This window comes from Arvicanthis niloticus, chromosome X (genome assembly GCF_011762505.2).
Source record: "Arvicanthis niloticus isolate mArvNil1 chromosome X, mArvNil1.pat.X, whole genome shotgun sequence".
NCBI classification, from domain to species: domain Eukaryota; kingdom Metazoa; phylum Chordata; class Mammalia; order Rodentia; family Muridae; genus Arvicanthis; species Arvicanthis niloticus.
Genome location: NC_047679.1, coordinates 40,345,599 through 40,368,281, shown reverse-complemented (window position 1 = coordinate 40,368,281; position 22,683 = coordinate 40,345,599). Strand labels below are relative to the sequence as shown.

At 35.0% G+C, this 22,683-nt stretch overlaps 1 protein-coding gene across 10 annotated transcripts in view; it reads right to left on the bottom strand.

Annotated features, from left to right (window-relative positions):
- Positions 1-22,683, bottom strand: part of Dmd (dystrophin) — a 1,571,027-nt gene that overhangs the window by 1,062,048 nt on the left and 486,296 nt on the right. For all 10 annotated transcript variants that reach the window (XM_076918257.1, XM_076918249.1, XM_076918252.1 and 7 more), the window contains one exon: positions 18,841-19,013. In XM_076918257.1, the coding sequence (XP_076774372.1) occupies positions 18,841-19,013 (173 nt within the window). The remainder of the gene's footprint in view (positions 1-18,840; positions 19,014-22,683) is intronic.

The following is a 22,683-nucleotide window of genomic DNA, read 5'->3' as shown; positions in this document are numbered from 1 at the left end:
ACTGAACTTTTCCACATCTTGCTGTCAACTTAATAACATCCTTTCAGATAATTTAAGATTATGAAATTAAGCTGCTCTCTGAGTATGTATCCAGCCTGTTAGGAATACATATGTATAAACATGTACACATGCAAACAAAAAGAGACCATGGATTTGAATGGCTACAAGGAGCAGCAGATGGAAAAGTTTCAGGAGAGAAAAGGGGAAGGGTGAGATGTAATTAGATTATAATATCAATTTTAAAGTTAAAAATAAGCTTAACCTGACGTTAAGAGAACAGATGTATTATGCCCATGATTCTTATGAAATCAGCTTTTACAAACCAAAGAGAAATTAATGGCTTTAATCTTTTTATATAATATTTCATATCCCTGACCCAGAAAATGTATGTATGTATGTATGTATGTGTATGTATGTATGTATGTATGTATGTATGTGTTATGGTAGTGAATTACTTAAAACAGCAAATAGGATTAAAGCAACCTTATATTAAATATACAGCAACTTATTAACCACAATTGTTGCAAAACATGTATATATAGCTTTATGTTTATTTTCAATGAGAAGTGATACTTATGGTCAGTAGGAGAGTGCATTCTTCCCTTGTAAAACTTTGTTAACTATTTCTATAAAGGAAGCTTTCATCTCATTCCTATGTTTTTTCTTTTCGTTGTTGTTGTTGTTCAATAAATACAGAGTGAAGCTCTTTGTTAGGGACAATAATAGGGACAAAGATAAGCATGAATTCAAATTCAAACATAGAAACACACACACACACCATATCAGACACACACAATAGACAACAACCACACAGGACAGCAAGAACAGATTGTAGACAGACAATGTGTCTGTCTACACACAATGTGGACAATGTGGAGAACTCAAATATGGGTTTGCTCTTAGTCAAACTACTCTAAGAGGAAGCTCTTTTATTTTCCACCTTACATTTATTACCAACATATTTTGGTAACAACTCTGAAGTTATTTTCAATTTGTTAATCACTATTTATGTGACTTTCCGAGTCTAAAATATTTATTATTTGGCCCTACACAAAATAACTTTGCTGATTATTGCAACCTCAAATTATAGTATCAATTATTTTTCTTACTGGAAACCATGTGTCTTCAAATAGTTAAAATACCATTCATACTGGGAGACTGAACTAGGATAGTCTCAACCTACAAATGAGGAATAAAGACAGAAGATCACAGAGATAACATTATCCAATAGAGTTAACACCATATTAATTCTGAGTTTAAATCACTGCAAATAAATCTGGTAATCTTGTCATGAGCATAGAATAGTATCACCAAGATACATGCATACCCATGTTTGTGCATTAGATGGAAACTCAGTTATAGAGATTCAGCATCATTGCAATGATTCATGCTTTTTCCTCTTGGTAAAAATGAGAGCAGTCTGGGGGAAAGTTGAGCAGGATGTAAAGTGAATAAGTATAAATAAATAAATAAATAAATAAATAAAACACAAGAGAGAAGGAAAAAGAGAGAAAGAGAGGAAGAGAGAGAGAGAGAGAGAGAGAGAGAGAGAGAGAGAGAGAGAACAGTGAAACTACTTAAGTCTGTGAGATACTGGGTTTCTTAATTGCAAACTAATTTATATTCCAAATGCTTTCCTATAATATAAATCAGATTATCAGATTCAAGGTCTATGTTTGATAGAAAGCATACTCCTTTGTCATGCTAAATATCAGGGTATAATATTCCTTCTCACATTTGTACATTGCGATAGAACACAACTTGTAAATTAGAGAAATAAATAATTCAGAAATTCTTCTCAGATACCGTATCGCTAAAATGATTCAGTAGAATTATGTCCCTTTACTACAAACTGTGTACTCACCGTCATATTATATATGGATGATGCTTTATTCAAATTATTATAAACAGAAATGGCTGGAAGCTAAAAGTCTCTATCTCATTCACAATATGAGAAAGGATTTAAGATACATTTAAAATAGCACAGTAAATCCTTGCTTTGCCAATGTGAGTTCTGCTTGACATTTAAATATCTGTTAGTTAATAGATACATTGAACAATATGATGCCAATATCCAACATAAAATTTTTTGTTAAAATTTAAAATTAATATGTAATTGTTGATAAGAGTGACTGACTTTTTTATTGACCCTACTCTTTCACAATGAATGCACCATTCATATGGTAAATTCAAATGCAAACATGTCATTCATGTAGTACTATGTTTAATGCTTTCATATGTGTTTTTTAAATAGTATTAAACAAAATTTAGATAGAATATTTATTGCAGCATACTTAATTTAACTTGCTCAAATTTTCCTTATAGTATTGAACTTACACCCAAAATATGTTGTAAATAAAATTAGTAAGTAAAATTGTAAATAAAATTAGTACACAAGAATATATGAAGTTTGTTAAGTTTTTATTAAACATTTGTTATTTATTTGGAATTATCACAGTTTATAAAGGTAACAATATATTTGCCTAATATATATGTATATGTATATGTATATGTATCAAAGTTATCAAAGACTTGATCAGGTCATCAGGTGATAAGCTCTCTGAAAATCTGCAATACCACATTCGATCTATTCATCCTGTGTTTTATTAAGATAATTCCTTATAACCCAAAACATATCTGGAAGTTTTATGGAATGCTAATGAAGGGTATGGATTTGTTTTATTTCTGTGTAGCAATCAGAACATATATACTAGATATATAATACCCAGAGGCGTGGCCACACCCCCAGTCAATCCTGGACACGCCCACAGACTGGTAGACACGCCCCAGGTCTGGATGTGCAGGACTTTCTGTCTGCAGGCCCAATCAGAGCCTGAGTTTCAGTGAGGTCAGAGTGTCTGGGATGGCTTACCATTCTTGGACCTGCCCTCAGAGGCGTGGCCACGCCCCCAGGGACTCCTAGAGATGTCCCCAGACTGATAGACACGCCCCCGTCCTGAGAGGGCGTAACTTCCTGTCTAACATCTCTTTTTCTGCTGCTAAGACACTTGAAGCCTGCCTGTCAGTCCAAGGACCCATGTCTGTCACCTGACCCTTGGACCTGCCCCCAGAGACGTGGCCATGCCCCCAGCCATTCCTAGACATGCCCACAGATTCTTAGACACGCCCCCAGGCCCGAAAGGGCGGGACTTCCTTATCTGTCTTTGATGAGAGAAAATAGTCCTCTGAGTATATGATATTGTAAGAACATATAGTGTCTAAATTTATTTTCATCTATTCAGTATGCCTTGTGTGGGAGAATAACTGGGGTTCCTCAACCATTTCAATCATCCATTGTACCCATTGCTCCATTGAGGATACAGTACAGTCATAGGAAATGAAATTTAACAACTTTGATGTCAGGGAAATCATGTATCATTTCTCGTTTAAAGCCATTACTAGGCAGTGTTTTTCATGTACTGCTCTATTATTAGAGCCATTGCAATTTCATGCAGATATGATAGATGCACATGGGGTCGCAGGCCCAGGAATGCTGCCTGTTTTTTTTTATAACATATTATTTGAAGAAAAAAACTAGTTTAGGGTTGGTGATATGCTCACTGGATAAATAAAGAACTAGCCCTACAAGTGACTTTAACTACTGAAAGAAAATATAGGTTGAAGAAAAAGACTCTTTTGTAAGAGTCTTCCATTACATATAATATTGGGAGGATTCTTCATCATAGTTCTTTGTAAACTGTCTTGAGGGGTGTTAAAAAGTGACCTAACTATGTCAGTTACATTTAAGCAATGAATGAAGAGTTTAGAGGAATAAATGCAAGTTAGTTGAAAGTTAAAACATTTTAATAGTGGTTAACAACAACGACAACAACAACAACAAAAGCAACTTCTTTTGGGATCATGAGTTTTCAATGTTGTTTTTCCTGTGAGAAGTGTATTATTTTTGTTCATTTCTGTGAACTATTCTATTATGTTGGTATGCAACAAAGTCACTTTTCTATTTATTATTTGTCTAATGGATAACATGGGATCCAGTTCTGTTTTTTATATTCAAAGATTTTTAGTACTTATAAATGGTAAGGTATATTATATGTAACATTTTACTACAAAGAATTAGAAAATGAGTTGTGATATTTTTGAAATCCACTTTGCTTGTCAGAGCACATGGAGATGCAAGTCAGGCAGGCCAGGATAAGATAGTGAGTGACAGACTATGAACTACTGGGTTATAAAAGCAAGTGACTTCTGGGGATATGTGAGACACAATTCTGAAGTTTTACAAGATATAAGGCAATAAGTGTTAATCTTATTGTGATGAGCAGTCCAATCTATGACATTTCACTGCCCTTTAAAGTTTCCTTCTGGCCAAAGCAAACAACTGGCAAAATATAATTCCAACTCGCTTGTCTCTAGGGGATACCAGCATAAAAGTGGATTTATCTATATAGAACCAGGGAAGGATTCTGTGCTGGGAATCTTGAAGCTGAAGGTATGACTTTCTTTTGATAGCTTAAATTGTCAAAATAGACAGTGATTTGGGTGGAAAGGCATCTCTTACAAGGAATTACTTAGAGGGAGATTGATGCTGAGGTGAGGACAAACAATGCAAAGTATGATGATACATGAAAAACAAGTGTAATGGAAGTATTCAAAATTCAGAAAATAGTAAAATATGAAACATGAGTTCAGAGGGGTGTAAAAAGAGGAATATAAGTCTTTCAGCTCGGGGGCACTTTCAGAAATAATGGTGGTCATCCTTGATATTGAGAGGTCTTGGAAATGCTCAGTTTTGAGGGATGAAAGTTATAGTACTATTATCTTGGTAAGTTTAAAAATGAATTTCATAAATCTTAATATTTTATTTTTACATGATATAATTAAGACCTCAAAACAACAACCTACAGATACAAAATACACTATCTTCAAATCAATGTTTGCCTCGGAATATGACTGGAATCAAATGAACATGTTTTAGATATTTGTGACATACATCATTTGGTTGATCATACAAAATGGTGGATAGTACTATAATATTTTATGATAATGAAAAACATATGCAACTGTTTAAACATAGAGATTTTTAGTGAGTCTTTTCTGGATCCAAGTAATGAATTACATATTTTAGGTAACTGGTAGATGGTAAACTTATAAAACAGATTAGTTAAAAATAAAGCAATAAGTGCTAAACATTAAGGTGTTTTGAAATCTACAGAATAATATAGTCACAAGGCCATTCCTGAACTAGAAACATAATCAAAAGATAATATTTTATTTATTCATTTAATGTGTGTGCATATTCACATAGAAATTATATAACGTGCAAACTGCAAATTGCTAGCATAATAGTAAATGCACACAGACCAGCAAAATGCTAGGTAGTTGATAATTTTGCTTATATAAAATTCTAGAAATTTCAAATTAATCTTCTGTGTGAGACAATAGCTCAATGGTTTCCTAGGGATTAAAGAAAGGCCAAAAAAAGTGAGTGATTTGTTAGGAGTATTTATGAGGATTACAGCTATGTTATTTATTCTGATTAGCACCGGATTCACTGGTATATATTTATTTAAACATGTATGAAGTAGAATTCTTCAAACAAATTTGATATATTTGACATTTATGCATCAATAAAAAAGCAAATAACTTATCAAGAGTAGTGCCTACATGCATTGCTACGTATAATAATGTTACTTAAAATGTATCCTTCAATAAAGATAAATTAAGCATTTGTCTTTCTGTTACTAGAAGTACTGTCTACCAAAAAGTTATGGATAAACTATTATGTGACATTTTTTCCAGCAGACAGGTGCTTTTTTTATTTAATATTGTATAGCCTAGAAGGAAGCAGTTGGAAAGCTCAGATCCAAAAACTGTTGGATAAAGCCACAAAAGTCCATCCTTATCTCACATAAGACTGATGTGAATATTATCATCCCAATAAACTAAAGACTCTCCTGTAACTAACTGTATGAGCTCACAGGTCTTTCCTACCCAATCTTGATTCCCTTTACCATCACTCAAATTAGGCATTTATTTGAAATGCATTCGCCAGTTAACTTTATCTTACTCTGTTTCTTGGCTTTAAATTTAATTTAATTTTATAAATCTATGTATGTACATCTTTATATGTATCTCTATAGGATAGCTATGTGCACACAGTGGCCACATGTTGCAGCCGAGCTGCCCCATGTTGGGTGCCAAAAATGTTGAGAGCCACACTGTCCCATGCTTGAGGCCAAAATGTCTGGGACCGCTCTATCAATGTTGGAACCTGCACTGCCAAAAGCCTTGGGGACTAAATTGTTAGAGCCTGCACTGTCCCAGGCTGCTCTGGTCCATGGGTCGGGGTTCAGCAAGAGAGAAAGTGAGGACAGACTCGAGGAATGGAGACCAGACAGAGTGTGATTCAATCCTGTTTATTCTTCAGTCTCTCTTCTCTCCAAGTTCCTAGTTCCTAGTCCCTAGTTCCTAGTACCAAGTCTCAGGTCCTAATCCCAGTCCTAAATTGATAGTCTCTTTCCCAGTTCCAAGTTACTTCTTCCAAGTGTCTAGTCCAAGTGTAAGTGTCTAATAATAGTTGCCTGTCTTGAGTCTCAAGTGCCTACTGTCTAATTCTCTTTCCAAGTCTCGAGTGTCTAATCTAAGTGTCTAATACCTAATAATTACTTCTGTCTGCCTCTTGCCTTTTAAGAGGCACTTCTAAGCCACGCCTCTAAGTCACACCTTTAAGTCATGCTCTTAGGTCTTGTCTGTAAATGTGATCTCTAAGTCACGCCCTTAAGTCACACACCTTTAAGTCTCACACACCCAAGGGAAAATCCTGGGTATCTAAACCAAGATTATTGGAGTGTGCTCAGCTGTTGTAGGCTATTGTAATCAAGTCTCTTGTCAGGGTATATGGCTCAAGATGGCTGCAAGGATGATAGCCACCTTCTGTTGGCTCCCCACAGCCACAGCTACTTTTAGAGTGCAGATCAGACTGTTGGGTCTTCTTGAGCCAGGATAATAGGCAGTTGTGAGCCACTCAACAATGGTGCTGGAAAATAAACTTGAGTCTTTTGTAAGAATGTATTTGTTCTTAACTACTGGATCATTTAACCATTCCCTTAGTCTATTTGTTAAAAATAAATAAATCAGAGCATCAATTTAGTGTTTTGAAATATTTAAGTACAGTAAATTTGAGTATACATATGAAATAATCATACATTGTTACTATTCATTGTTATTGTACTTTTGATTTTACAATCAAGGATTCTATTATTAATAATTAAATATGTATTTACTAAGTATTTTATCATCTGTCTACTTGCAATCTTTAAAATTTGGACATTACAGACAGAGATATTAATACAGAATTAATTTAGATAAAAATTTCATATAGCTGAGATTGGTCTATACTCCTGATCCTCCTGCCTTCATGTCCCAAGTGTTATGATTACAGCCATATGCCACCATTTCATTTTTCTTTATTGATTATATTTTCAACCAATAGATTGATAAATAAATTCATAAAAATATAATGATAAATATTTGTATACTTATGATAAATATATGAGTCAAAAGAATGATCATGCAATCTCTGGTAACAGCAGTGAATATGTAAATATGTGCCTTAGGTAAACTGTCATCTATTTCTTATTATACAAGGGATACTGAAAAAAGTGACTGGAAGTAATTTCAATTTTTAAACTCAATCTGTAATTTAATTTTCTTTGTGACATTTGAAAATCACTATCTTAAAAAGTGTTAGCTTTTCTAACACCCTAGATTAACCACTGGTATGTTCCTGTTAAGAGATGAATAAAAGGCAGGCATAGTTCCATAATCCCTGTACTCAGGAGGCAGAGCTAGGAAGAATTAGAGTTTAATACCAACCTGGGGTAGACACAGTCACATAAAAGGACAGAACTGCACAAAACAATGGAAACAACAAAGACAAAAGCTGTGCTAACTAAGCAAACATGTAAAGCAAACAAGAACAATCCTTCAACTTGTTTTTTGCCTAGTAATTGAATAAATTTTATTTCTGTTATCTCAATTATCTTATTTCTATGTTCTTTACTTTTAAGATACTTTAAATCTAATTCACACATCTCTTAAGCTTTCATCTTTATACATCTCATATAATTTCGCTCTTTTTCTTGACATAAAATCAGCTCATAGTAGGCCCCAAACCTAAAGCCTGAAAATTTTTATTATTCAGACCTAAATCAATCTTGAAGATGCCTTGTTTCACCCTATAGATGAAGCAACAAACAGAAGAACTGGTTTGTTCAAGTCATTCACATTATTCCTGCTCTTCTTTCTGAACAGGAAGTGAAAGCAGATACAAACACAAAATGCTGGACTGAGAAGGAAGGAGGGAGAAAGAAGAAAGATGGACGGACACAGTTGTATATGAATTTTATATCTGCTACTGACTAGTATAAGGGATCAAAAGAGAGGGCCTTAAGATATTTACAAATCAGTTAAGAGAAATAATTAAATAAAGCACTGATTCTCATAATTCTCATAGTTCTCATAAATTTTGGACACTGAAACAATCTCTTGAAACAATAATTTTGTCATTATTGAAGTCTGTAGGTTTTTGTTCTGTAAGTGAGAAAACAATGTTTCTTTTCTGGTGATACTGACTAAGATAAGAAGAAATGCTTTATTATGTGTATTGAAAATCTACTAATTTACTATAGCTAGTTAGATATTCCTTTTTATTTTGTTATGCAGCAACTTATGTTTAAACAAATCTTGCCAAGAGATATAAACCAGATGGCCTTCTTCATGGTTACACAGTAAGCCATGGTCCTTCAGCTTATGGTAGTTGCAAGTAACAGATATCTGGGTATAGATATTAACTATGCTATTCACAAATTGAACTCCCAAATGCACACATACACTAACATATCACTATATTGGTAAATAAAAGTGTAATTTAAAGATTCTTTACATTGCTTTTTAAGAATGCACATATGCTTTATAGTATTGCAATTCTTCTGGTAAAATATGAGTACCAGAAAATATTGGATTATAGAACAAATAATGTAGAAAATTTGATTCAAAACACATTTCCCAGTGAGATTAACACATTTAGGTTGGATTTTATTTTCTTTGAGAAATGGTCTCCCCATGTAATACAGAGTGGTGATCTACTAGGTTATATAATTTTAAATTATTAGTGACCATATTCTATGGGCTCCCAAATGCTGTCCTTAGAATGCATACAGATCATAGACTCTTTTTGATATTTGCTAAATTAACACCTGAAGTACATGATGTACCTTTGTTGCAGTAAAATGAAACTGGCTGTGGAAAAATACCCTATATTGGTATATTGTGAGATAAACTATGATATAAATAAAGTTTGTGACATTCTAAGATTCTCGAGATTGCTATTCATTCCAAAATTATACAGCTTTTTTGTGGTTCTGAGTTTGGAAAAGTTATGAATAATGTTGAACAAGTCCTCTATCAGTGACTCAAGCCCCAGTCATTTGAGCATGCAATTTCTTACTTACTTTGAAAGTTTTGTCAATAAAAATTTAATTTTCATTGGCAGGTTCCATGCAATACTGCTGGATATGGCTTATGGGTGATTATAAAATGAAATACACAGTTCCTTAGTAAAGTGTGGTGTGTGTGTGGTGGGGAATAAGTGGTTAAAAGTGCACACAGTTTAGTATAACACACCTAATCTTATGATAAGACCTTTATGAGAACTTTATTGAGGAACAGTTTAAATACTGTTGCCTATGAAGCAATAGATGGAGAACCAGGCAGTGAAACAAAGTGATAAATATTTATACTAGATCCCAATGTATAAGCAGGACTTTATGAAAAATAAAAGTATTCTCTAAGCACTTCATACAAGCAATCTGCTATTAAATTACATTTTCTAAAGCATGTATACTTTGCTTTGGACAGCCTGTTATGTAATTCAGAGCCTTTTCTTCTCATATTAAACAAAGTAATTAAAATATCATTTTTTTAATTGTATTTAATATTATATTTAAATTTCAGATTTTATCCTCTTACCCCATTCCCCCCCCTACCCAGGAACTCCCATCACATCCCCCCTCCTCCTGCTTCTATAAGGATGTTCCTCCACCTACTTCCCCCCTCTCCTACCTCCCCACCCTCAAATTCCCCCCTACTGGGTGTCTAGCCTTCATGGGACCAAGGATCTCCTTTCCCATCTATGCCCGACAAGGCCATCCTCCCCTACATATACAGCTAGAGTCATGGGAGCTCTGGTTGGTTGGTATTGTTGTTCTCCTTAATGGAGCCACAAACATTTCAGCTCCTTCAGTCTTCTCTCTAACTCCTCCATTGGGAACCCCTTGATCAGATCAACGTTTTGCTGTGAGCATCTGCCTCTGAATATGTCAGACTCTGGCAGACCTCTAAGGAAACAGCTATATCAGGCTCTTGTCAGCATGCACTTCCTCACATCCACATCAGCATCTACCTTTGGTGACTGCACATGGGATGGATACCCAGGTGGAATGGTCTCCAGATGGCCCCTCCATCAGTTTCTGTCTTACAATTTGTTTACATATTTGTTCCCTTGAGTATGTTGTTACTTTTTCTAAGTATGACCGAGGCACCCACACTTGGTCTTCCTTCTTCATGAGCTTCATGTGGTCTGTGAGTTGAATCTTGGCTATTTCAAGCTTTTGGGCTAATATCCACTTATCAGTGAGTAGATACCATGTGTGTTCTTTTGTGATTGGTTTACCTCAATAAGGATGATATTTTCTAGTTCCATCCATTTACCTAAGAATTTTTCAAATTCATTGTTTTTAATAGCTGAGTAATACTCCATAAAATATGGTTTTAAAATACTGTATTTTCAGATACTAGTGTCTGAAAGAAAACATATTATGAGCATATAATCCTGATCTGCAGGCAGAGGGTACTCAAGAAGATAAAATTTCACAGCCAGAGTTCAAACAGCCTGAGCCATACATAGCCATGTGAAATACAGAAAAATAAAGTTTCATTCTCTAATACTTAATTCTAAACTTAACTTTCTGATTGTCCTGAGAATGAAAGAAGGCATCTAATTTGTTGGCTCCAAGTTTGATAGGAAGGTATTTCTAAGATAGAAGCTACTTTCGTGTTTTCCAGAAGCTTCATCTTATCTGTCCATGTGATAATGCCCTGTCACTTCTGTGCATTATTACAATTTTCAATTCACATTATCTTTCTTTTGTAGATGTTATTTGGGAAAGTCGAAGGCATCTATTAAGTTACTTTATGCAATGTATATATGACATACTAAGAATATGGAAGTATGATCATTGTAAGTAGTAAACTTATAGCCTAGGAAAATCATGACAATCCAGTTCTTCATTTTACTGCAAACTTATTTCAAATCAGAAAGAAATTAAAGAGAATATTTTGAAGATGTGAAAACATAAAAATCTAGATATCTTGATACAAAAATCAAATACTTCAAATTCATGCTAAATTAATTCCAGAAGCTAGATTCATAGTTTGTCAAATGATCAAAGGCAGTAAAGGAAGAATTAATATTAGACAGAACTTTCTCAGATCTGTTTCCAAAACAAAGTGCTCATTTCCATTCTTATAATAAAGATTATATATTTTCTTTCAACATTAATTTTCCATTTTCCTGAAACAGAGTACTTATATTTCTCAGCAATGCTTGCACTTGAGAATATTCATGAGACATATCATTGGACAATGGAAAATAAACAGAAATACAATATATCAGAACCTAGAAATGTCTTCAAAAGATAATTTGAGGTAGAGGAAATGATTTAGTCTGTAAAGTGTTGGTCATACATTTGAGGCTATCTGAGTTTGCATTGTCAGAATTAGTACAAAGTTAGATGTACCACAGTAATGTCAGGGGTTCTAAAAGGAGAATGGAGGTAAAGGAGAATCACGGGATGCTCAAAGGTCAGCTAGTCTGATGTATGGAGTGACAAACAATAGATTTTTGCCTAAAAATAATGGATGAAAACAAAACATAAGGAAACATAAGGTCATTTTCTGACTTCCAAGTGTACGTCAACACATACATACCTGTCATAACACACATTTGCCCAATAAAACTTGAGAGTAGTCACATATACAGAGATTTAAAAGACAATCAGTATACACAGTTTGACCCCTCCCCTCACCATTTTCTATATTATGTTTTCTTTTTCTATATTCCTTAGATTATGAATTTTGTGGGAGTACCATCCTGTGACAGGTGGGTAAAGGTATAGAATATAAGGATAATTAAAATAGAAAACAAGAATTAGCAGTCACAAACATTCACTGATTGAACATTCTCAGGAGTTTTCAGGGGATACAAATATGATTTCCTTACTGTATCACTGTATGAACAACTATAAATCTTGGCCTAAGCAAATTGTAATGGAGCAAAGAACACTGCTGAGAAAAATAGATTAGCAGAGATTTGATGGTAGTACTTTCAATACTCATCAACTACATATATTTTTTAATGTGTGTTTAAAGAGAATAAGTTAATGATCTGACAAGGTAATGAAATACAGAGTGAATAAAGTCAGCAAAATTGTCTTCAAAATGTGGCTAATCTTATAGATACATAATGTTTCTATTATCTATGATGAAGAAGGAAAATGTAACTGTCATAGGAAAAAATGCACAATTGCTATAAGAAATAGACTCAGGCTAAATTATTCCATAGTTACCTCTACAAATATGTGAATTTTATAGCTATCAATTTTTTATATGGAGGAAGTATTAAACTAGCCTCTATGAGATGTCTGGTATAAGTGTCATACAAACCATGTGATCTCTATGAAATGTAATGATTTCTAAGTATCTGAATATATGGAGATATAAGGCTAAAGATCTTGTGTATAATGGCAACCTGGCAAAAGGCTTTCTGCAGATCAGTAGGTTCCATATCCTTACCAGCGAAGCATCCCTGGAAAATGAAAAAGTGCACTCAAAGATTCAGTGTGAAATGTTTGAAAGAGAAAGAGAAAGTATGTCTTTATTAAAGCTTTTTAAAAAATTTTGTTTTTATTTTTCTTGTCTTTATTTTTTTCTTTTGCAATTTTAAATATAAATTTCATTCAAATATGACATTTCATGTAGAAAATTATATAGAAACATTCAATATTGCAAACTTTACTAAAGAAATACAATTAGCATCTAGATAAATTAAACATTGTGTAGTACCTAGAAACTGTTCATGCTTGTATTTAAGGAAGGCATATCAAAAAAAACACAGGATCTTCCACCTTTCTCTAACTTCCATTGTACTCATCTTTAGTATTCCTTCAAATCTGTGTTATGTAGCACAGAGCTAAATAATTGTTCTTGCTTTAAGTTATACTACTACATCTCCATACATATTTATTCACCAACATTTCATTGATTTTTTATGATATCATAAATAATAGATTTACACATGTATCTTATTTTCTTATTCATTTAAAAAGAATTTATGGTGTAAAATATCAGCATTATTTGAATCAGTGCTCTTGAAGTTATGTTCTCTTAAGATCATACATAAAGCTCAAAAGCTTGAATTTAATTACTTATATGCATAGATTATCTACCCTGAATTGGCTAACTAGATGAATTTTTCAAGGAGGACTAGAGATTTTACAGCAACTTTATCTTACCTTAGATCAAACCCTGTTGTGTTGTAATACAATAATGCCATCTTATGGCTGTATAGAAATTTGAAGTTTGGAACCTGCTATACTTTTTTAAAATCTTGTTTAGACTGTGGTGTACTTTGAGGTTGTAAGGAATAAATTCATGAACATATGACAGATTCATCACTGCCTTTAAGAATCATAAACATGTTATCATAAAAGACAATAATATAGAATGTCTGTCATTTTATAGAGCCTTTTCAACAATTGTATTTTTCATTCTCAAGAATTCTACACACACACACACACACACACACACACACACACACACACTGAAATATGATCATAGCTGCACCCATTTCAACCCAAAATTTTCCTGCATCCCCCAGACATGCACCCTCTTTATACTTTTCTTTGATAACTCGTTAAGTACAATTAGTGATGTCAATATGCTCATGGGTATGAAGCCATCCACTAACATGCCAGCTTAAAGTGTTTGCTAAAAGAACAGGGGATGTTATTCTTCTAATACTAGAAGGCATTTTTGTCATTACCACATTTCCTACAGATTCTTTGAGCCATTTAGCCACAGGTTCTTGGCTGCAATGATGTCTTGAATGGGTCAATCTCATGGAATGAGATTCTGTTGGGGGCCGACTTTTAGCAGAAAATGGCTATCAGGTTTGCAGCCATCTTGAGCCATATACCCTGACATATGACTTGGATTACAATAGCCTACAACAGCTGAGCACACTTCGATAATCTTGGTTTAGATACCTTGAGATTAAAGGTGCGTGAGATTAAAGGTGTGTGAGATTAAAGGTATGTGACTTAAGAGTATGACTTAGAAGTATAGAGATCAGAGTTAGAGATAAGACCTAAGGGCATGATTAAAGGTGTAACTTAGAGGCGTGGCTTAGAAGTGAGACATATAAAAGGCAGAGACAGAACAGATCAGAATAAGACAGAGATCAGAGAATCAGACACATCAGACATTAGGTAGAAGACACTTGACTCCAGACAGAATCAGACACAGCAGACAGAGGAGACAGAGAAGGAGACACTTAGAGGAAGAGAGACTGAAGAATAAACGGGATTGAATCACACCCTGTCTGGTCTCCATTCTTTGAGTCTGCCCTCACCCTCGCTCTTGCTGAACCCCGACCCGCAGACCAGAGCAGCAGCTTGGGCCAGGATACAGTGGCCGCCCAAACGTGGGTCGGCCCAGGCCTCAACATTTTGCCTGGGCTGCGACGTTTTTTGGCCGCCCCAACGTGGGGCTAGTGTGGACCCCAACAAGATTCAATTCATTCATGCCACTATCACACATATGGTAGTAGTTTGCCATTTCCATAATTACTGTAAGTTACAGGGGTCACAGATTTTTTTCTGATAGTGAGATCCTTGTTCCAGTAGATTATAACTAACATAAATACATACAAAATGTCACTATGCAAAGAAGAAGACACTGAGGAATGTTCAGCCCTAAATGTTTAATCTGTATCACACATTCTCCCCACAGCTCTGAGATCATCACAGAAAATGGAAAAGAAAGATTATAAGACTCAGAAATGGTGGCTTAAAGAACTATTTTTGTTCTGAATACAACAGGCGAGTTGCATATGAACTAATGGTTGTAACATTATTTACAAGATCTGAACATGCATAAACAAGACAAAATTCTATCACAGAAGGTAAGAGTAGGCATAGAGTCCTACCCTAAATAATGAACTACAGGCAATTAATAGCTTCTAGGAGAAGAAGATTCTATTTACTTTAGGGATTTGGTCCTGGTAGGTTGACTATTCTATGAATGGTCCCACGCTTAAAGTATTAGGACAGCATTAAAAATGTTTTGCTTTGTTTTGTTTTCTAAAAAAATACAAGCTTGAGTGGGTAATAAAATGGGGGTAGATTTATAGAAGATAAAGAAGGAGGTGAATATAAACAAAATACACTGTATGATAGTCTCAAAATGTTAATATACTACTATAAACAGAGCTAAACAGAATTATCAACAATTATCAGCAGAGTAATCTTGAATGGCAGAGAGACACTTAAAAATGTTCAATAGTCTTAGTCATGGGGAAATGCAAATCAAAATGACCCTGAGATTCCACCTTACACCAATCAGAATGGTTAAATTCAAGAACTCAAAAGAAAGCACATGCTGGCAAGGATGTAGAGCAAGGGTAGCAGTCCTCTGTTCCTGGTGGGATTGCAAACTTGTACAAGCACTCTGGAAATCCATCTGGCAGTTACATAGAAAATTGAAAATAGTTCTTCTTGAAAACCCAGGTATACTACACCTGGGTATATATCCAAAAGATGTTCCACTGTATTACAAGGACATGTGCTCCTTGATATTCATAGTAGTCTTATTCCTAATACCCAGAAGCTGCAAACAATCTAGATGTCCCTCAACTGAAGAATAAATAAAGAAAATGTGGTACATCTACACAATGGAATACTACTCATCTATTAAAAACTAAAAGCATCATGAATTTTGCAGTAAATAGATGAGATATGAGAATATCATCCTGAGTGAGGTAACCCAGAACCAGAAGGACATGCATGGCATGTACTAACTTATAAGCCTTAAAATACAGTATATACATACTACATTCCACAGACTGAAAGAAGCTAAACAAGAAGGAAGCCTCTAAGCAAGGATGCTTAAATATCACTTAGAAGGGGAAATAAAATAATAGAAAGCACATGGATGGATGGAATGGTATGGGGGAGGGCAAGAGAAGGGAATAAAAGGGGCAGGACCAAGTATGGTGAAGAGACGGGAGAGGACCAGGATGATGAATGGAAATAAAGAGATGTAGTGGGTGGAGTATGGGAGGAAACTTTAGAAAGTTCCAAAGACCTGAGTTTGGGGAAGGCTCCCAAGATTTGATGTGGGTGACTTTAACCAAAATGTCCAACAGTGAAGATATGGAACCTGAAGAGTCCACCTCCAGAAATCAGAAAAAAACCCAGTGGAGGGATGGGAACAGCAACGTACCTATAAAACATTCAACCCCCAACCTCCCTTGTCTAAAAGAAATGCAGGAACAAAAATGGAGTGGAGACTGAAGGAATAGCTGATCAGAGACTTGCATAACTTGAGATCTACCCCATGAGCAGGCAACAATCTCTGACACTATTACTGAGACTATGTTGTTCTTGCAGTCAGGAAGCTAGTGTCGCTGTCCTCTGAGAGGTGTTACCAGCAGCTGACTGAGACAGATGCAGATACTCACAGCCAAGCATTGGACTGAGGTCAGTGGTCCCTATGTAAGAGTTAGGTGAAGAATTGAAGGAGCTGAAGGCAATGACAACTCCAAAGGAAGACCAACAGTTTCAACTAATGTGGACCCCTGTGTGCTCCAAGAGACCAAGCCACTAACCAAAGTGTATAAATGAGCTGGTCTGAGTTTAGAGACATAATTACTTGACAGAAATCTAAATTATCAAAAATTTGTATGAAACTTTATCAACTTTCTTTACAGACTAGCATTAATTAGTCTTCCAGCTTTTATTATTTCCTCTATGGTTAAAGGTGAACTGAAGAGAAAATAATTGTTTTATCCTGTTAAAGGTGAATATACCACCTTTCTATCAGCAGAAGTAGTATGATTGTAGTGAAGATGCATCACCATAAAGAATCCTACTGGTTTGCCATGATTGTATGTGCCTAAAGAACCACAGTAATTACTGAGCATTGAAGAAAACTCAGAAGTTCTTAGCAAAAGTGCATAATGCAAGATGATGTAAGAAAAAAAAGAAAACACAAAAGACAGTGAAATGAATATATTCCAAAAAAGTGATGATTCCGACCTCATTTGCAGACTCCTGCAGTGACTCACATTTGGCCCACAATGAGTATGAAAGTATTGAAAGGTAACAATGTAAGATGATATGTATACCAGAGTGCTGATTTTTCTCCTTTTTATCAGCAATGAAATTAGACATTTTATCATATGTTAAAAGTGTTACTTTAACTGAGGAGACATGTTTTCATTTGCAAAAAAAATAAAGTTTACATGGTAACTTATGAAAGACAATCACCAAAGAATAGATATATCGAGTGACAACCAAAATTGGAAACACATGTAAATATAACGTTATTTATGTATACAATATTATATTAAGTGATAAACTAATATTCAAACTTCAGTGTATCATGCTCCACTAATAATCTTGGATTAAAAGTCATGAAACATTTAAAGTGAATCCGGTAGAATATGATGGGCAAGATAGAGAGGAAGCAAAACACTTTAGAAACTGCAAAGCAGTTTCCTATTACTAACACATAATGGATGAGGGCTGTAGTGCCCACAGCATGTGACAAATAGTATGGTTGAGCAGACCGAGGTGAGTAGGGGGTCATGTAATGTCAGTGCTTTACTAAAAGGGAAATAAGATTATAGAACTAAAGTTATTATACTTTACTAAATAATACTAGATGAATGATAATTGGAAATTTAGTAAAGACAATCATGGATGGCAAGTGAAATTAATGTCTGAAACATCTGTTTCAGAGTATAATGTAGTAAACTAAAACCTAAAGTACAAGCCTGGCTGTACATAGACACATGAGAGATACAAACTAAGTTGAATTATTCCTAAGCAAATGAAGAGGTCTATCTTTAAACTACAGAGCTTAAAATTGGTTTATACTGTTAGAAAACTTGTATTTTAAATTTGTAAAAGAAGAAATAATCCACCTTCTTGTGAGGTTACTGCATCTGAATACCTTCAAAATTAATTCAAAAATGAAATACTTTACTTAACGTATTTACTTTCCTTAAAGTAAGCACTAAAGTTGATTTCAGATTAAGTTTTCCACATTAAAAAGAAGGAAATACAGGGATTGAGACTATAAAATATTTAAATATCAACTTCCAAGTGAAAGTAGTAAATTAAAATGAAATGCTTTTATGTTAAAACACACTGTTCTAAGTACTAAACTTATAAATATACAGGCAGCAGATAAAATTAGATATATTTATTTTATACTTTATATCAGCTTAATTATGAACAAAACAGCATTCACATTATGTGCAATCTTAGAGGAAGATGTAATATACAAACATAATGTTTATTTCAGTAGTAAAGAATAATTTCAATATCACATTTCATTAGTAATAATGCCCTTGTATTTTACAGTAATATTTTCTCCTCTCCTTTTCTGTCATTTTAACCAAAGAAAGTATTTGAAAATCTTTTAGAGATTCCTGAAAAGGCTATAGTGCTTCAATAAAATTAAAATGCTACCTACCCTTGTCGTTCCTTGTACATTCTATTTAGTTTTTCCCACTGGAAATCCATCTGTGACACTGCTTCCTGTAGTTTCACCCTTTCCATGGGGGTAGCACTTTGCAAGGCTGCTGTCTTTTTCTTGTGAATAACATCAATCCGACTTGAGATTTGTTGCAAATTGTCTTTTATATTCTGAAATAATAAAATATGTATCATAAAATAAACTGGCTTTTTCTAGAGAGTATAAAGGAGAAATATTCCTGGAAGAAATAGTTTTACAAGTCTAAATTATCAACCTCATACATATTAGTCTTTCATTCCAATATGTCAACTGTAGTTCCAGGGAATCTGATGCTGAGGTCTGGCTTCTGCTGGCTTCTGCATGCTTATGGTTCATATATATGCACTCAAGCACACAATGCACATATAAATTAATAACAATGTAAATTAATTTAAATATAAAAATGAATCTAGTTGTCCTGAACAAACTAACACTTGGCCAAGAGATTACCTTTCAGAAACACAGATTCATCTTAAACAATACTAAAGAGATAGCAATTTCAGATCCATTATAAAGTTCTGTTGGGTCTGACTACTTTTCTTAGTCCTGACTCAAAAAGGTGTATCTTTTTTTTCTTATCTTCTGACTTTTTCTATTGGATGCTGGCCAAAAGCCAATTGTACTTTCTCTCATACTTTGCTCAATTTCACACTTTCTCTAAAGTTTTTGAGAAGTGTGGTGAAGGAATAATATGTTATTTTGTCTTGAATAAAGTTGAATGTAGGGCAGTCATACTCAAGTAGCAGAAGTAGAAAAGACTTTATAACCTATATGTTACATTTATAAAATATGACATAAGAAATCAGAAGTATCTGATTTTATAAAATGTAAAGATCTATGGGAAAATGGGTGAGTATAGAAAGGTTAGAGATATTTAATAATGGGCTTTGAATCTCAAACTATACATTTTGCTTTTAATTCAGTAACTAATAGTGAAGCATGGTTTTATAAATTATGAATTATAGAAACTAATTTGTAGAACCTGATAAGAATATAGATCATGCCAATTATAAGCAAATGTTTGAAATAAATACCTAAAATTTAAAAAAGCAATTTTTACTTATGGTCTTGTATATCTGCACAAAGATGGGTAGAATATGATAATTATAAGTGATATGAATTTATTTCAAGTTTAAAAGGTTTTCTGAGTAATTATATGGTATTCTCTTCAACTTCCTGTGTACCTTACAATGAGAAACTTAATTTATTTATTCAACACCTCAACTGAACTCTGAGGAGAAAGGACATATTTGCCACATTAGGTACTGACATATGAGGGAAAGGAGGGCGTGATAACACAGAAATAGCCTGTGAATTTACTCATCTTTAAAAATTCACACTTAAACTCCCTTCCACCAGTTTTACTTACAGAAATGGTAATCACAAAAATATGTTGTGTTTTAATTGCATAAGAGATGGTCACATGGCTAAAGGGAGATTTTAAGAGAATGCAATAATCTTTACATAAGGATGGATCTCTTTAATAACATGGGTGGAGTAAAAAGATACATTTGTTCAAAGACTAACTTTAAAAAATTGAGTATTATAGATTGATTTATTTAGCATGAGGAGTATGTTTATTAATATAAGGTTTATATATTATAAAACATAGTTGAAACTATAACAGAAGTTATTAAAAAGCTTTAAGCAAATGGATTGGATTTGCTATTAGTACCTTAAAATACACTGGACCTGGTGTCTATCCAGGAGGCTGTTTATACATTTGTCAGTTTCAATAATACTGCGATGTTTTATGGCTCTGAGCCTTCAGGGTATTTAGGGATGTTGTAATAACCTAACTAGGTCATATGCCACGAGTTTATACCAAGATGACTTCATTGTTGCTTCTGACAATTTTCATGACCAGGGGAACTTGTCTTCAACAGAATATGAGCAGATGCAACGTCAGGCTCTATAGGTCATGTACTTCTTTTTCACCTGGCCACTAATCCAATACTGAGAATCCAAAGTCTGGTAGGTTTTCTACTATGTTTAAAGAAAGTTGATTATAACCCTATTAAAAAATGGGGTACAGATCTAAACAAAGAATTCTCAACAGAGGAAACTCGAATGGCTGAGAAACACCTTAAGAAATGCTCCACATCCTTAGTCATCAGGGAAATGCAAATCAAAACAACCCTGAGATACCACCTCACACCAATCAGAATGGATAAGATCAAAAACTCAGGTGATAGTAGATGCTGGCGAGGATGCGGAGAAAGAGGAACACTCCTCCATTGTTGGTGGTATTGCAAGCTGGTACAACCACTCTGGAAATCAGTCTGGCGGTTCCTCAGAAAGCTGGACATAGCATTACCTGAGGACCCAGCTATAGCACTCCTGGGCATATACCCAGAAGATGCTCCAACATGTAATAAAGACACATGCTCCACTATGTTCATAGCAGCCTTATTTATAATAGCCAGAAGCTGGAAAGAACCAAGATGTCCCTCAACAGAGGAATGGATACAAAAAATGTGGTACATCTACACAATGGAGTATTACTCAGCTATTAAAAATAATGAATTCGAGAAATTTTTAGGTAAATGAATGGATCTAGAAATTATCATCTTGAGTGAGTTAACCCAATCCCAAAAGAACACACAGGGTATTTACTCACTGTTAAGCGGATGTTAGCCCCAAAGCTAGGATTAGCGAAGACCCAACCAGCAGACCACATGAATCTCATGAAGAAGGAAGACCAAGAGGGGATGCCTCAGTACTACTTAGAACGAGAACAAAAATGGCTCAAGGGAGCAAATACGGAAACAAAACATGGGACAGAAACTGAAGGAGGGGCTATCAGGAGACCACTCCACCTCGGTATTCATCCCATGTACAGCCACCTAAGCTAAACACTGTTGTGGGTGGCTGGAAGTGCATAATCTGAGGAACATGATATAGCTGTCTCCTTAGAGGTCTGCCAAAGACTAACACACTCAGAGGACGATGCTCACAGTTAACCACTGATATGATCAGGGGTTTCCCAATAGAGAACTTAGAGAGAGGACTGAAGGAGCGGAAAGGGTTCGAGACCCCAGGAGGAAAGCAACAATACCAAAAACCAGAGCCCCCCAGGGTCTAAACCACCAGCCAGGGAACACATAGGGAGGGACCCAAGACTCCAGAGGTATATGTAGGGGAGGATGGTCTTGTCGGGCATAGGTGGAAGAGGAGTTTCTTGGTCCCATTAAAAAAAAAAAAACACAGAGTGAGGGTGGGGAGGGGATAGTTGGGGGGGTAGGTGCGGTCACTGCCTCATAGAAACATGAGGAGGGGGATGGGATGGGGGGTTTCTGGGTGGTGGGAGGAAGTGGGGTTAGGGGATAAAACCTGAAATGTAAATATTACAACCAATTTTAAAAAGGGGGGGGGGAAGAAAAGTTGTTAGAACCAACATCTTTAAAAAAAAAGTCAGCCCCCGGGGGGGGGAATTTTTTTTTTCTTTTTTTCCCTGATACTAAAACTTGTTCTGAGAATTGTATATTGCAGAATACACAGCCTTGGTGTATCTACTCATCAAGTATACAGAGCAGACCTGCCCAAACCTCCGATGTCCTGGAATTCCATCTGGATTCAGTGAAGACACAGCATCAGAGGATTATCAACTTACTCTTCCCCCCACTCCTCTTCTAATATCTCAATGCCCATAATCAGCCTGAAGAAGTTGCAGAAGAGTCAGCGCCCCTATTCCCTGGGCTTGGGGACTAATGTGGTTAATAATGGTCTGTCTTTCTAGGGAAAAGTAGTGGTTTTGTTGGAACAGGGAGGATTAGTTAGGACTTATTGCACAGCCATAAC